At 38.8% G+C, this 15,962-nt stretch overlaps 1 protein-coding gene across 1 annotated transcript; it reads left to right on the top strand.

The window, feature by feature from the left end:
* Positions 1–2,107: 2,107 nt before the first annotated feature.
* Positions 2,108–2,992, top strand: LOC119538597 (olfactory receptor 2AT4). The gene has a single exon (XM_037841685.1). It carries the CDS (start codon positions 2,108–2,110, stop codon positions 2,990–2,992), a length of 885 nt encoding a protein of 294 aa, XP_037697613.1.
* The last annotated feature ends 12,970 nt before the right edge of the window (positions 2,993–15,962 follow it).

Raw genomic sequence — 15,962 nt, 5'->3', positions numbered from 1 at the left:
AATTTAAGTAAAATTTACACACAATATAATGTACAGATATTACACATATAAAATAAATGAGTTTTCATAAATGTAAACACCCAGGAATCTACCACTCCACTCAATATATAGAACATTTCCATCACCCCAGAAAGTACCCTCTCACCTGTTTCTTTTCAATCCTACTTTCATAGACAACCACTGTTTTGACTTTTTTAGATTCTTTTTTCCTTTCCGTGAACTTAGTATTAGTGAAATTGTACAGTATGAACTCTTATTTTCTTTCCAGGCTCCACTTTAGATATTTTCTTCTCATCTATTTTCCAGGTCTCCAATCCTGTCTGCTGCTGCAGACAGTTTGCTGTAATACTCATCCAATGAATTCTTAATTTCAAATATTGCATATTTCAGTTCTAGAATTCATTTGATTCTTTTAAAAATATATTCCAGTTTTCTGCTGAAATTCTCTATTTTTCATCCATTTTGTCAATGTTTTCCTCTATTTTCTTTAACATATAAATCATAGTTATACTGAAGTTACTGTTTGCTAATTCCAGTATCTGGATCATCTGTATGTCTGCTCTTATTGTATATTTTCCCAAATGATTGTTGATCATATTTTCCTGCCTTTTTTCATGTCTAATAATTTTTATTGTGAGATAAACATTATTTATAATAGATTTGTAGAGACCCTAGAGGATATCTTTCACTAAACAGACTTCTCCCTTTCCTGTTGGGCAGATAGGGTGAGGGGCTAATCATCCAGACCCAATCAAGGGCTAAGTTTCAGTGTTAGTAAGTTTGGACTAACTTTGGTTTGTCTCTGTCCTTAACGTATGTCCCTACCGTGCTTTGAACTGATAGCCTTATTGAACTCTTTCTCCTCAGCCCTAAAAGATTACGGGAAATTTGATTCTACCCTTTGGAGGCTTTGAGTTTAGGTCATTAGTCCCATATACCCCCACCTAAACAGCTTCAAAAATTTGGAAAAAAATTTTTAGGGGAAGACCAGCATGTGTTTGAGGCAGGCCCTCTCCCTCTTAAGCATCATAGAATCACAGGACATTTTATTCTGTCTTTTAGAAGCCCCTCGGCCTAGTTCTCCAGTCTCCTTTGCATAGCCCCAGAATTCAGAAGATATTCTGTGGGGAAAACTTGCTACGCATTTAGGGCTCCTCAAGTTTCCAATCTGCTTTGCAAGTCTTTTTTGACTGCCAAAAGCCTCGCTGTTTCCCTTTCTGTCATTCATGTCCCTCTGCTGAGCAAAGTCCAAGCCACAGTGTGGTCATAAAGTCAGCAAACACTCCAGAGAAGAAAGAGCCTGATGATTGTCAGTTCATTGAGGAGGACCCTCCATCTCTGGAGTTCCAATTCATCTCATCCTTATTGCTCCCAAGTTTCTCCAATTTCTTTAAAATTGTGGTTTGTGTAATTTATCCTGGTGTTTCTAGTTGTTGAAGTGGAAGTGTGGGCTACAATGATCTATTACATCCTATGCAGGATTGTTAAGTCCAGACACCTAATTTAAATGGACAGAAAGAACCACTGCTCCAAGCAAACAAAAGAGAAAAAAAAGTTTTAAGTATGTGAGCAGTAGCAAATTTTAGAGAACCTTGGAGAAAGCCCTTCCAGAGCAACATGTTGGTGCTTTGAATGCATGCAAAAGAAGAGGCAAGAGCTTAAGAATGTGATTAAAGAGATCTGACACTCCAAATCAGAGAGCATGGTGTCTATGATGTGAACCAGCGTAACTATTTCAACAATCAACTGTTTAAATCTTATTCCCCCTGTAAAATGTAAACTGTAGAAAGGTGGGAACTTTGTCTTCCTTCTTCATTTTCATCACTATATTCCCTGAACACAGCATAATGTCTTCCATTTCATAAGTGGTTAATTAATATTTGGCAAAGAATAAAGGAAGGAATTTGGGATTCACATGGTAGAAGTTAATATCACAGCCCACCATCAGTCCTCTAAAGTTGGTTGTAAATAATTGTGGCTATCTTAACTAAACAATAAACATTATCAAATTCCCATTCCAGAATCCTTTGTTTCTATGGCTTCCAGATGTTCCTACTGCCCAGATGTTCCAGCTGTCTAGCTCCCAGAAAGCCAGCTCTGTCTCACCATGGAGGCCACAGCCTGTAATGGATCAGAGGACTCCTCACCGGTCTTCTATCTGGTGGGCATCCCCTCTCTTCCAGAGTCCCTATTCCTCCCTGTGTTTTTTATTTTCCTCTTCTTCTATCTTCTCATCCTTATGGGCAATACTCTGATCCTGGTGGCTGTGGTGGCAGAGCCCAGCCTCCACAAGCCCATGTACTTTTTCCTGATCAATCTCTCCTCCCTGGACATCCTTTTCACCACAACCACTGTCCCAAAGATGCTGTCCCTGTTCCTTCTCGGGGACCACATCCTCAGCTTTCCTTCCTGCTTATTGCAGATGTATCTCTTTCAAAGCTTCACATGCTCTGAAGCCTTCATCCTGGTGGTCATGGCCTATGACCGCTATGTGGCTATCTGCCGCCCACTGCACTACCCTGTCCACATGACGCCACAGACCAACACTGCACTGGCAGCCGGTGCCTGGCTCACTGCCCTCCTCCTGCCCATCCCAGCAGTGGTGAAGACCTCCCAGATGGCATATGCTAAAATTGCCCACATCTATCACTGTTTCTGTGATCATCTGGCTTTGGTCCAAGCCTCCTGCTCTGACACCAACCCCCAGACCCTCATGGGCTTCTGCATCGCCATGGTGGTGTCCTTCCTGCCCCTTCTCCTGGTGCTTCTCTCCTATGCCCACATCCTGAACTCAGTACTTCACATCAGCTCCCGAGAAGGCCGCTCAAAAGCCTTCTCCACCTGCAGCTCCCACCTCCTGGTGGTCGGCACCTACTACTCATCCATTGCCATAGCCTACGTGGCCTACAGGGCGGACCTGCCCCTCGACTTCCACATCATGGGCAATGTGGCATATGCTATTCTCACACCTATCCTCAACCCCCTTATTTAAACCCTGAGGAACAAGGACGTCAAAGCAGCCATCACCAAAATTGCATGTCTCAAGACTCGGGATGGGATAGGAGTCCTAGACCTTTAAATGAAGCTAATTCTGCTCCCAGGACACTAATTACAGTGTCTAGCAGAGAGTAAAATTCAACTGAGAAGTGGAATTGCTGGGTTATATGGTAATGCTATGTTTAACTCTCTGAAGAACCACCAAACTACACCATTTTACGTTCCCACCAACAATATACGAGGGTTACTACCTCTCCACATCCTTGCCAACACTTGTTTTCTTTATTATCATTTTTATTATAGCCATCCCAGTGAGTGTGAAGTGGTATGCTTTTTATTTTTTTCTCTTATTTTTCTAAGACCTCCAGTACAATGATGCATGTAAGTGTAAAACTGAACTCTGTTGTCCCATTCCTGAACTCAAGGAGAAATCATTCAGTACTTCCACCATTAATATTTCACCATCAAGTATGATATCGACTCTAGGATTTTTATAGATACCCTTTATCAGGTAAACAAGATAAACTTATATTGGTTGATTTTTAAATGTTAAAGCAACCTTGCAAACCAGAAACAAAAACACAATTTGGTCATTATATATTTTATATAAGTATATATATAACGACTTGATTTGCTAATATTTTACTTAGGAGTTTTGATCTTATTTATGAGGGATATTGTCCCCATTTCCTTTCTTGTGATGTAGTGTTGTTCTTAAGATTTAGTATCAAGGTTATCCTGGCCTTACATTTTCTGAAAGAGTATGTAAAATTTATATTATTTTGACCTCAAATATTTGATAGAATATGCCAGTGAGTTTGTAAAGTCCTGAAGTTTTTACTTGGGGAATCAGTTTTCTAAAAAATACAAAACTAGCCATATTTTATATTTCTTCTAGTGTTAGTTTTTGCTTTTTAAGAGTTTGTGCTTTTTTGCCATTTCATCTGAATTCTCAAAATTAATGACAAAAAGTTGTTCACATTATCTTTTTTAGTGTCTGTATTACCTGTAGTGATATTTTAGATGTCTTGGTATTTTCACTTGGGATACTGGCAGTCTAGGATGTCTCTCTGTTTTCTTGATCTGTCTTGCTAGAAGCTTGTCAATTTCATTAGTTTTTGAAAGAATCAAAAGGCTTTCTGCTTTGTTAATTTTTTTCCTATTTTATGTTTACTTTCCATTTCATTTCTTTGCTCATCTTTATATTTACATGCCCTTTAATTTCCTTAGGCTCAACTCATTGATCTTTTTCTAACTTCATGAGATAAAGGTCCAGATTTTTGGTCATGAACTTTTACTCTTGTTATTCTATAAATTTCCTTCTTAGAACTGTTACACCTGCATCTCACAAGTTTTGCTATGTTATATTTCTGTTATCATTTATCTCAAAATATTTTCCAAATTCCCATGGTGATTTATTCATTAATTCATAGATCATATAATATGTGTTGTTTAATTTCCAAACATGCAGGTTTTCTGTATATATATCTGCTTTTTGTTTCTATTTTATTATGGTGAAAGAACATACTTTTTATGAATTTAATTATTTGAAATCTGTTGAAATATTCTTCAAGACCCAGCATGTGGTTTATTTTGGTAAAAATTTCATGTGCATTTGGAGGCAATAAGTGGATCTGCAGTATTGGAGATTGTTGCACTCTATATACATCAATTAGGTCAGGTGTGTGAATTGTGTTGTTCAGGTCTTCTGGCTCTTTTCTGACTTTTTGTCTGGTCATTCTATCTTTACTGAATGAGGTGTGTTAAAATCCCAACTGTGATTGTGGATTTGTTTTATTTCTCCTTTTAGTTTTGTGAAATTTTTATTATATATTTTGAAGCTGTTATTAGGTACATGCAAATTTAGGATTATTTTATCCTTTTGTTGAATTAAATCTTTTATCATTAAGTCCCTCTACCTGCTTCTTGCCTTAATTGTATTTTATCTTTTATTATTGTAATTATTTCTTTTGATCATTATTTTCATGGTATCTCTCCATTGTTTTAATTTCGAATGTTTTTTATCCTTATATGTAAAGTGTTTTTCTAATAAACAATGTATAACTATGCATTTTTAAAATTAAATTCAGTTTTATTAAAATATATTCATATACCATACAATCATCCATAGTGTACAATCAACTGTTCACAGTACCATCATATAGTTATGCATTCATCACTCCAATCTATTTTTGAATGTTTTCCTTACATCAGAAAAATCAGAATAAGAATAAAAAAAATAAAAGTAAAAAAGAACACCCAAATCATACCCCCATCCCACCCTATTTTTCATTTAACTTTTGTCCCCATTTTTCTATTCATCCATACATACATAGATAAAGGGAGTGTGATCCACAAGGTTTTCACAATCACACTGTCACACTGTATAAACCCCCTTTAAAAAAGCCATTCCATTTCTGATATTTTACATAATGGCAGCATTAGCAAATCAGAACATAGGTATTTATATACAATATATTGATAAGTGGGTCAATTCATAAAGAAGATATAATAATTATAAACATATATGCACCTAACATCTGGGTCCCAAAATATATGAAGCAAACGTTGACAAAATGAAGGGGGAAATAGGCGGTTCTACATTATTAGTAGGAGACTTCAATATGATACTTTTGTAAAAGGGCAGAACATCCAGACAGAAGATCAATAAGGAAATAAAGGACTTTAACAATGCTATAAACCAACTAGACTTAAGAGACAGAAAAACTGTACACCAATGAATTAGAAAACCATGATGAAATGGACAAATTCCTAGAAACACAAACTACTAAACTGAGTCAAGAAGAAACACAAAATCTTAACCTACCTATAACAAGTAAAGAGATTGAGTCAATAATCAGAAAACTCCCAACAAAGAAAATTCCAGGACCAGATGGCTTCTTTGATGAATTCAAAGAAGAATTAACACCAATCTTCTCAAGCTCTTTCAAAAAATGAAAGAGGCAAGAATACTTCCTAACACCATTCTATGAGGTCAGAAAATGCCAAAAGAAAACACCAAAAGAAAATAAAACTACAGACCAACATCCTTTATGGATAGAGATGCAAAAATCATCAACTAATTCTAGAAAATTGAATTTGGAGCGTATTAAAAGGAGTATACACCATGACCAAGTGGGATTTATCCCAGGAATCCAAGGGTGTTTCAACATACAAAAATCAATCAATGGAACATATCATATTAATAGAATGAAGGAAAAAAATAATGAGCATCTCAATTGATACTGAAAAAGCTTTTGACAAAATCCAACAACCTTTCATGATGAAAACACTCAGAAAACTAGGAATATAGAAAGGAAGTTTCTCAACAGTTAAAGGGCGTTTATGAAAAACTCACAGCTATCATCAAACTCAATGGTGAAAGACTTAAAGCTTTCCCTTTAAGGTCAGGAACAAGATAATATTGGCTGCTTTCACCACTGCTATTCATCATTGTACTAGAAGTTTTAGCCAGAGCAACTAGGCAAGAAAAAAAAAGGCATCAAAATTGGAAAGGAAGATGGAGCAGAGCAAGATGGCGGCATAGGGAGGTGTGGAATTTAGTTAGTCCTCCAGAGCAACTAGTAAATAGCCAGGAACAACTAGTCAATATTCTGGAACAACTGTTTGGGGAACATCCATGTCCGGACACACATCATACACTGGTCCGCAATGGGTGGAATGGCTGCAATAGCTGGATAGAACTACACTTTAAAAGGCAATAGCAATGAAGAAGAGGAATGCATAGTTTTGAAGTTAAGAATCTATCTCTGGGAGAAGATGGTGGATGGAGTCGGAAGCTCCAGGAATCAGATCCTCTACCAGGACAACTATTAAAGAGGCAGGAATGTTCTCAATCAACTATTTCAAAACTCTGTAGTCCAGTAGAACAGAATCCAGAGAAGAATGGGAGAAAAAGGCTGGCAATTATGTCATTTCCCCCAGAGTTTAAAATTCCCATCAAGGCAAGAATTTCTGACTATGATGTTTACTACTGGAACTGCAGCACCTTGAACAGTGCCTGCTGTATGATCCCACCTACACTCAAGGGGAGGGGAATGTACAGAGTGTGTTCATTGAGGGCAAGAAACCTTGGAGCCATCTTAGAACTTTGCCTAATGCAGACACTCTTCACAAAGTTATTGAGAAGTGCATTGTAAAGGTGCTGCACTGAGAGTCTTCTGACCATGAAGAAATCCCTCTTAGACAACGTGGGGAAACCTATACAAATTAAGCTTGGATTTGGGCATAAAACAGTGAAGAGGGGAAAGAATGCCCCTGTCTTTGAGAAGAATGCCCCTGTCTTTGAGAAGCTGATATTGGGGTGGGGGTGGGGGGGCAGGTATACTGAACAGGGAAATTAAACAAAGCACAGAGGAAAAAAAAATGGAAAGGAAGAGGTATACTATCTCTATTCACAGTTGACTTGATCCTATATATAGAAAAACCTAAATAACCCACAAAAACCTATTAGAACTAATAAACAAATTCACCAAAGTAGCAGGGTACAAGGTCAACACACAAAATAAATTGCTTTCTATACACTAGCAATGAACAATCTGAAGAAGAAATTAAGAAAACAACTCCATTTACAATCTCATCAAAGAGAATAAAATACTTAGGAATAAGTTTAAACAAAGAGGTGCAAGATTTGTACACTGCAAACTCCTGAACATTGCTAAAAGAAATTAAAGGAGACCTAAATAAATGGAAAGACATCACATGTACATAGAATGGAAAACTTACTATTGTTAAGATGAAAATACTCCCCAAATTAATCTATGGATTCAATGCAATCACAATCTAAATCCCAACTGCCTTTTTTGTGGAAATGGGAAAATCTGGTCCTAAAATTCACATGACACTGCAAGTGACACTAGATAGCTAAAACAATATTGAAAAAAAGTGAACAAAGAGGATTCACACTTCCTGATTTCAAAACTTACTACAAAGCTACAGTAATCACAACAGTGTGGTATTGGCATTAAGACAGATATGTAGATCAATGGAGTAGAATTATTACTCCAGAAATAAACCCAAGCATCTATGGTCAATTGATTTTTGACAAGGGTGCTAAGACAATTGAATGGGGAAAGAATAGTCTCTTCAACAAATGATGCTAGGCAACTGGATAACCACATGCAAAAGAATGAAGTTGGACCCTTACCTCTCACCATAAGCAAAAATTAACTCAAAATTAATCAAGAACTAAATATAAGAGCTAACACCATAAAATTCTTAGAAGAAAATATAGAAGCAAATCTTTATGACTGAAAATTAGTAGTGGATTCTTAGATATGACATCAAAAGCATGAGCAACAAAAGAAACAATAGATAAATTTGACTTTGTTGAAATAACTATCCGTACATCAAAGGACATTGTCCAGAAAGTGAAAAGATGTCCTACAGAATGGGAGAAAATAGTTGCAAACCATACATAAGATAAGGGATCAATATCCAGAATAAATAAAGAAGTTTTATACTGCAACAGTAACAACAAAAAGACAAATAACCCAATTTAAAAATGGGCAAAAGACTTGAGTAGACATTTTTTTCTAAAGAAGATATACAAATGGATAATAAGCATATGAAAAGATACTCAATATCATTAGCTGCTCGGAATGCACAAATCAAAACCACAATGAGATACCACTTCACACCCACAAGGATGACTATTATTTAAGAAAAACAAAAAAAAAACTGAAAATAACTGGTGCTGGAGAGGATGCAGAGAAATTGGAACTCTAGTGCATTGTTGGTGGAAATGTAAAATGGTGCAGCCATTGTAGAAAGTAATATGTTATTTCCTCAAAAGTTTATATATAGAATTTCTGTTTTACCCAGCAATCCTACTTCTAGGTATATACTCAAAAAGTATGAAAACAGGGTCACAAATGCTTAGAGCAGTATTATTCATAATAGCCAAAAGGTGGAAACAACCCAACTATTCATCAACAAATGAATAAAAAAAATGGATTAAAAAAAATATGGGACTGCCCTCCCCCTTACATGGGATCTGACTCCCACAGGTGTAAATCTCCTTGGCAATGTGGGATATGACTCCCAGGGATGAATCTGGACCTGACACCATGGGATTTAGAGCATCTTCTTTACCAAAAGGGGGATGCAAAATGAAGCAAAACAGTTTCAGTGGCTGAGAGATTCCAAATGGAGTCGAGAGGTCACTCTGGTGGGCATTCTTATGCACTATATAGATAACTCTTTTTAGGCTTTAATGCATTGGAATAGCTAGAAATAAATACCTGAAACTATCAAACTACAACCCAGTAGCCTTGTCTCTTGAAGACTTTGTATAGCAATGTAGCTTACAAGGGGTGACAGTGTGATTGTGAGAGCCTTGTGGATTGCAGTCCTTTTATCCAGTGTATGGATGGATGAGTAGAAAAATGGGGACAAAAAAACTAAATGAAAAATAGGGTGGGAGGATTATTTGGCTGTTCTTTTTACTTTTATTTTTTATTCTTATTTTCACTTTTTCTGGTACAAGAAAAATGTTCAAAAAATAGATCGAAGTGATGAATGCACAACTATATGATGGTACTGTGAACAACTGATTGTACATCTTGCATGATTGTATGGTATGTGAATATATCTCAATAAAATTGAATTTCAGAAGATGTGGGAGCACACATCTAATAGAATATTATTTGGCCATAAGAATGAAAACTGGATTAACCTTGAAAACATTATGCCCAGTGAAATCAGCAAGGCACTTAAGGACAAGTATTGTATGATGTCACTTAAGAGATGTGTAGAAATAGCAAATCCACAGAGACAGAAAGTAGATTAGATTTTACTAGGGGATGGAGGGAGGAGAGAAGGGGCAGTGTGTATTTTGATGTATATGGAATGTGTATGAATTAGTAATTAATAAAAAACAAAAAATTTTTAAAAAGAAACCATTAAGAGAACAAAAAGGCAAATAGGAGAAAATATTCACAAGACATGTAATTGTCAAAGAACATTGACAGATATATAAAGAACTCTTAAAACTCAATAATAAATGATCAAACAACCCAATACAAAAATGGGCAAAATACTTGAACAGGCATTTTAGTGACAAAGATATATGACTGGCAAATAAGTGCATGAAAGATGCTCAACATCATTGGTCATCAGGAAAATACAAATTTAAACTACAATGAAATGATACTGTACACTCATTAGACCAAAATTTATATTAGGGTATGTGCAGTAAATGGTGGACTCAGCAAGTCTGTGGGTTGTCCAAACTGAGCACATTACCAAGGTCTTCGGGACTGGCCCTTGACTAGCTCCTAAGAGATAACCTCTAAGTCCTTAGAATATCCTGCCTGCTAAGAGTAGCTTTGTATACTTGAGGCCTTGGGTCATGCCAGGTAGTTAATGGTAACAATGTGATTTATGCTGAACACCTATTTCTGTTCACCTGCGACCCTAGGCCCTGGTATGCTCTCTGGAGGGGCTAGAGACTGAGTAGGTAAGGTCAATCATGTGGGTGCCTCAAGCCTACATGACTGACCCCCAATAAGAATCTTGGATACCCAGGCTTAGGCAAACATCCATGGCTGGCAATACTCTGCACATGTAGTCACACATAATTGCTGGGAAAATTAAGCACTGTCTGTGTGACTCCACTGGGAGAGGACAACTGGAAACTTGTGCCTATTTTTTTTCCAGGACTCTGTTCTACAGTCTTTTTCATTTGCTGATTTTAATTTGCATCCTTTTGCTGTAACAAACCCTTAACTGTGAGTAAAACAGCTTTTCTGAGTTCTATGAGTTCTTTTAGCAAATCATCAAGCCTGAGGGTACTACTGAGGATCCCCCCCCAACATAGGCTAAAATTAAAAAGAATGACAATGACAAGTGTTGGTGAGGATGCAGAGCAACTGGAACTCATACATTGCTGGTATAATCTATAATAGTACAACCACTTTGAAAAACTGTTAGGCATTTTCTTAAAATATTCAACAAATACCTACCATGAAACCCAGCCATTCCAATCTCTTGACACACACCCAAATTAAATGAAAATATGCCCACATAAGGACTTGTACACAAATGGTTCATAGCAGCTTTATTCAAAATAGCCAGCACCCAAAATAATCAAATGCCAATCAATAGGTAAATGGATAAACAGAATGTAGTCTATCTACATAACTCAGCAATAAAATGAATATACTGACAATATGTGCAAACACATGGTTGAATCTCAAAATCATTACAGTGAGTGAAAGAAGGTAGACAAAAGAGAGTACATACTGTATGATTCCATTTATATAAAATTCTAGAATGTGAAAAATAATCTATAGTGACAAAAAGCAGATCAGTAGTTACCCAAGACAAGGAATGGGGAAAAGATGGAATTCAAAGTGCTGGTGAAATGTTCTATATCTTGTTTGTGGGAGCGGTTTCACTGGTGTGTATATTGAACTGCTAATTTTATATGGATACAGTTTATTGTGTGTAAATTACACCTCAATAAAGTTGATTTTTATAAACTCATCCTAATCAATGACAAATTGCTTTCCTAACCACACTTCTCAAAGTCACCCAATCAGCAATGGTCTCACTCGAGTAACCCCACATCCTCATCCAAATGTTAACCAATCTCCAAACACTCATGCTTCTGAAAATCCACCAATTTCTAAACTCCATGCTTCTCAAAACCCTACATACTATTATCTCTTTGCTTTGTTCAGAGAGATTGTGACTTACCAATACATAGCTTTCTTGCTTAGCAAGCAATATTATTCAGCTTGTTTCAGATATTGAGTGGTGCTGACTCTTCCTTTGACAGAATGAGTAAGTAAATGAATGTTGTTGTGAGCAATATATTCATTCAAGTCAAGTCAACACATCTGTAGGTACAACATTCTACCAGCACTGGGGACCAAAGATCAATTTGCCTTAGTCACTATCCTTAAGAAGCTCCATGTCTGGCACAAAAGAAAGTCACTCCACATATGAGAAGTGCTGTAATATAGAGAAGCACAGGAGTCGTGGGTGCCCAAAAGGGACAGTCCAGGAGGGCTTCAGGGAAGAGGCACCTGAGTTGAGGTAGGTGATCATGAGGTGAACTGTACGGAGATAGGAAAAAACACCATATAAATGAAGATTCAGAGTCATGAGACAGGCATGCATTTCTGGTTAGATGTAGGAGTGCCTGGCAGTGGTAGAGAAGAGGAGAGAGGGGAGTCTGATGGACACAGGCTGGGGCCGGAGCACAATGGTCCTCTTGTGCCTGCCAAGGAGCTTAAGTTATTATTAATTCTTCGTATTTTACAACATACAACTTGTAGAAAGAGTATGGGCTTTGGAGTCAACACACCAGTTTGAATCCCAGTTCTTTATTTTGTAGCTGAGTAATTCTAAGAAGTCACTCCTCTGAGCTTCCATTCCCTAAAATATAAAGCTGGTAAAGCAATTCCTACCACCCAGGGTTATTTTGCTGTGTAAAATGAGATCATGCCCACTCCTAGACATATACACAAGAGAAATGAATACATTTGTCCACACAAAACCTTGTACATCAATGTTCATAGCAGCACTATTCATAATAGCCAAAAAGTGGAAACCAAAATGTCCACCAACTGATGAATGGATAAACAAATTGTGACATATTAAAAAATGGAGTATTATTTAGCAATAAAAAGGAATGAAGTATTGAGGCATGCTGCAACATGGATGAGCCTTGAAAACACACCAAATGAAATAAGCAAGTCACAAAAGACTACATATTATATGATTCCATTTAGATCATTTAGATTTCATCTAAATTCAGAATAGGCAGATCTGCAAAGACAGAAAGAAGATTAGTGTTTGCCTAGGACTGGGGAGTGTTGGGTGGAAAGGGGAGTGACTGCTAATGGATATGGGGTTTCTTTTGGGAGTGATGAAAATGTTCAAAAAGTGACCATGGTGATGGTTGCACAACCTTAAGACGCTGCTAAAAACCATCAAATTGATTATCTGAAATGGCGGATTGTATGGTATGTGAATTATAGCTCAATATGAATTATATCTCAAACGGCTGTTTTAAAAAAATGAGATCATGCATGTAAAGGCCTAGCCTAGGGCCTGTCCCTAGTGAATGCTTGGTAAAAGACAGTTACTGTGGAAGTGAGGGTGGTTTCTGTTATGTACTTTATTCAGTGCAACACTAAAGTCCTGTTCTTAGATGATGAAGGCAGTTCTTGTTCTTTTCCTATAAGCAGAGTACCCCTGAGTCTACCCATCCTCCCAGAGAGACCCAGCTCAGCAGGGCACAGATGGGCCTGCCTCATACACACATACCTGCCCCACCCCACCTTCCAAGCTTCCAATTGTCCTAATTGGCCTCCAGAGGGGAAACAGATCTCACTGAAGAGTCCTAATTAATCCCTAGGAATCCAGGTCTCCACATTCTTTTCTCACCCCAACCCAGTTATTTGTTCCAGACAAGGAGGGAACTCTGCAGACTCCCGGAGGAAAGAGACGCCTTGGGAGAGGGCCACATGTGTGGTCTGTGCTGACTATAATAATGAGGCTCCAGGAGACCCTGCCTCATCGAGACAGACCCAGTGCTGCTAAACTTAATGCTACGCAGCCCCCGGTGGGAGTGTTCTTTGCCCCATGCTATAAGCATTTAGGTTCTCACCTGTTTTTCCCAAGGGCAGGGAGTATTAAGTTTGGCATCTCTGTTCATACAGCACCTTATGTCCCATGGTTCTAGAGGCATGGTCAATGTCACTGTCCTTGCAGGGTGTCCACCCTGGAGGTCTGGTCCTTGCAAAGGCCACCCCATACACTTCTACCCATTCTTCAAGGCTCGGGGCAAACACTCCTGTGAAATCCTAACTGAGTACCAGACAGGCCACCTTGCCTTCCCTGAGACACCCGGAGTTTGTGGCTCCTCCCAGAGCTCCGAGCACAGCCGGCTGTGGAGCAGAACTGGTCGTGTGTGCATCATTCTTCCTGATCACATTTCATATCCATAAATTTGGAGAACTGGATCTTAGACAGAGAAGACCTTAATCTCTAGCTCTGCCCTAGTTTCACCTTTACTCAAAGTGGGGTATTCTGCATTGTGTTAATAGCTATTGTTAAAAACAGATTCTGTAGTCACAGGAACTTAGGAAAACAGTGGTTAAACAAAGGTAGAAAGATTTCCTTACTGCAGGACACCTCAGAGCTTTTACTATGTTAATTTACACTGTGAATCTCTAAGAGAGGTATGGGTAGGCAACAGTTCTTAAACATTTTCCACTATAGAATCTTTTTTTTTTTCTCCTGAGCATTTTACGGGATTAGTATTCTGTAGAATCAGTCTGGAAAGTTCTGACCTACATTACAATTCACATGCATACAGTCCAATGGGGGGTGGGGAGGGCGGGATCATTTTAGAGCTTCACCTTACACTACACGCCAAAATAAACTATAGGTGGGTTATATAATTAAATGTGAAACTGAAACTATAAAAACTGAAGGAAAATGAAGGCACAGATTTTGGATTCCTAGAGCCTGGCACTGAACCTAGCCCACAGGGCTCTTTACACATTTGTGGAATGAACATACGATTCATGATGTCACTGACAGACATGCTATGCACGTAACATTCAATTTAAGTTTCTTAATAGACTACTTTAGCTGTTAGACTAAAAAAGTTCTATATTAGCCATATTCCTCTTTTAAAATAACATCGAGGAAACCAACAACCTCATGCCCTGAGTACCAGGCCAAGGAGCTTGAACGTTATCCCACAAGAGGTGGTGCAATAAAGGTTTTAAAGCAGGGGATGACACGGTCATACAATGCCCCTTAATGTAAATATCACATTTGGCCTGCTCTTCACTGTTGAGGCATAAAATAGCCTTTGGTCCAAAGCAATGACTTCACTCCTCAGTTGATGGTTCCCTGGGAGGTGGAGAGAAACCTGGGAAAATCTCCCAGGCCCCTTCCCAATGGCAGGAGCCAGTCTTTCTGATCAGGACTCATCCTCCTGGAGGGCTCCATGGGCCTGGCCCCCAGAAATGACCCATGAGGTCAGATGCACCCTATGCTCCCACCTGACTACCCTCACTCCAGGGCGTCCAAGACTCTGGACACCACATGTCCATCACCCAACTGGTCAACAGTTCTACATCCTTCATCTCTGGCGTTCTGCCCTTCCTCTCTGCTAATCAACACTGCCTTATCTTCTCTCACCTCAAGGGTCCCTGTCACCCACCTCTGCATCTATCAGCTACTCGAGGGCAAGAGCCAAGCATCCTTGATGCGAAGTGAAGGAGTTCATGTTTCTGAATGGGTGGCTGCATCCAGCAGTGACAAGTCCTAACAAGAAATGAGAATCAGGCTGGAAGCTTCAGCAAGGGCAGGTCCAAGAGAGGCACTTGGAGAAGGAAGAAAGGAAGCTGAGTCCCTTCTCTGTGTCCAGATGCCCACACAATATTGTGACACTGTCAATGGCTAAGACTTGTAACTTTAATACTTATCTCTAGGCAGGATGGAGACTCTCTTTTCCTAGCCCCAAGCCTAAGAGACTAATAAGAATTTTCTGGGAAGAAATGTCAGCCAGTCACATCCATTACCTTCCCATGGGCAGAGACCAGAAACAAGACGTGTTGGGTAGTAGGGGCCCAGTGGAGAGGTCTGTCTCTCTGGGCCCACAGGAGCAGGGATCATCAGTTGTCTTCTGAGTTGCCAGTAAATGGGGATTTGGCAAAGGAGGAGGCTTCAATGAGAGTTGGATGGATGGATGGCAGAGTGAGTGGATGACTGGTTATTGGGGAAGTGAAGTGGCCTCAAGGTTGAGCCCAGAGCACTCCCCTGCAAGGAACCCCTCTTTCTAGGACTCTATGTCAAATCTAAGCCTCATCCTTAACTACTTTTCCCCACTGCACAACCAGCTATTCAGCATGAATTGGACACAACTGTTAGAAGATCTCTCCAACTCACACTCTCCGTCCATCCCCATGGCCTCT

The sequence above is a fragment of the Choloepus didactylus genome, chromosome 6 (genome assembly GCF_015220235.1).
Source record: "Choloepus didactylus isolate mChoDid1 chromosome 6, mChoDid1.pri, whole genome shotgun sequence".
NCBI classification, from domain to species: domain Eukaryota; kingdom Metazoa; phylum Chordata; class Mammalia; order Pilosa; family Megalonychidae; genus Choloepus; species Choloepus didactylus.
Note: the sequence above shows the minus strand (reverse complement) of the source record. Positions and strands in the feature narration are given on the sequence as shown.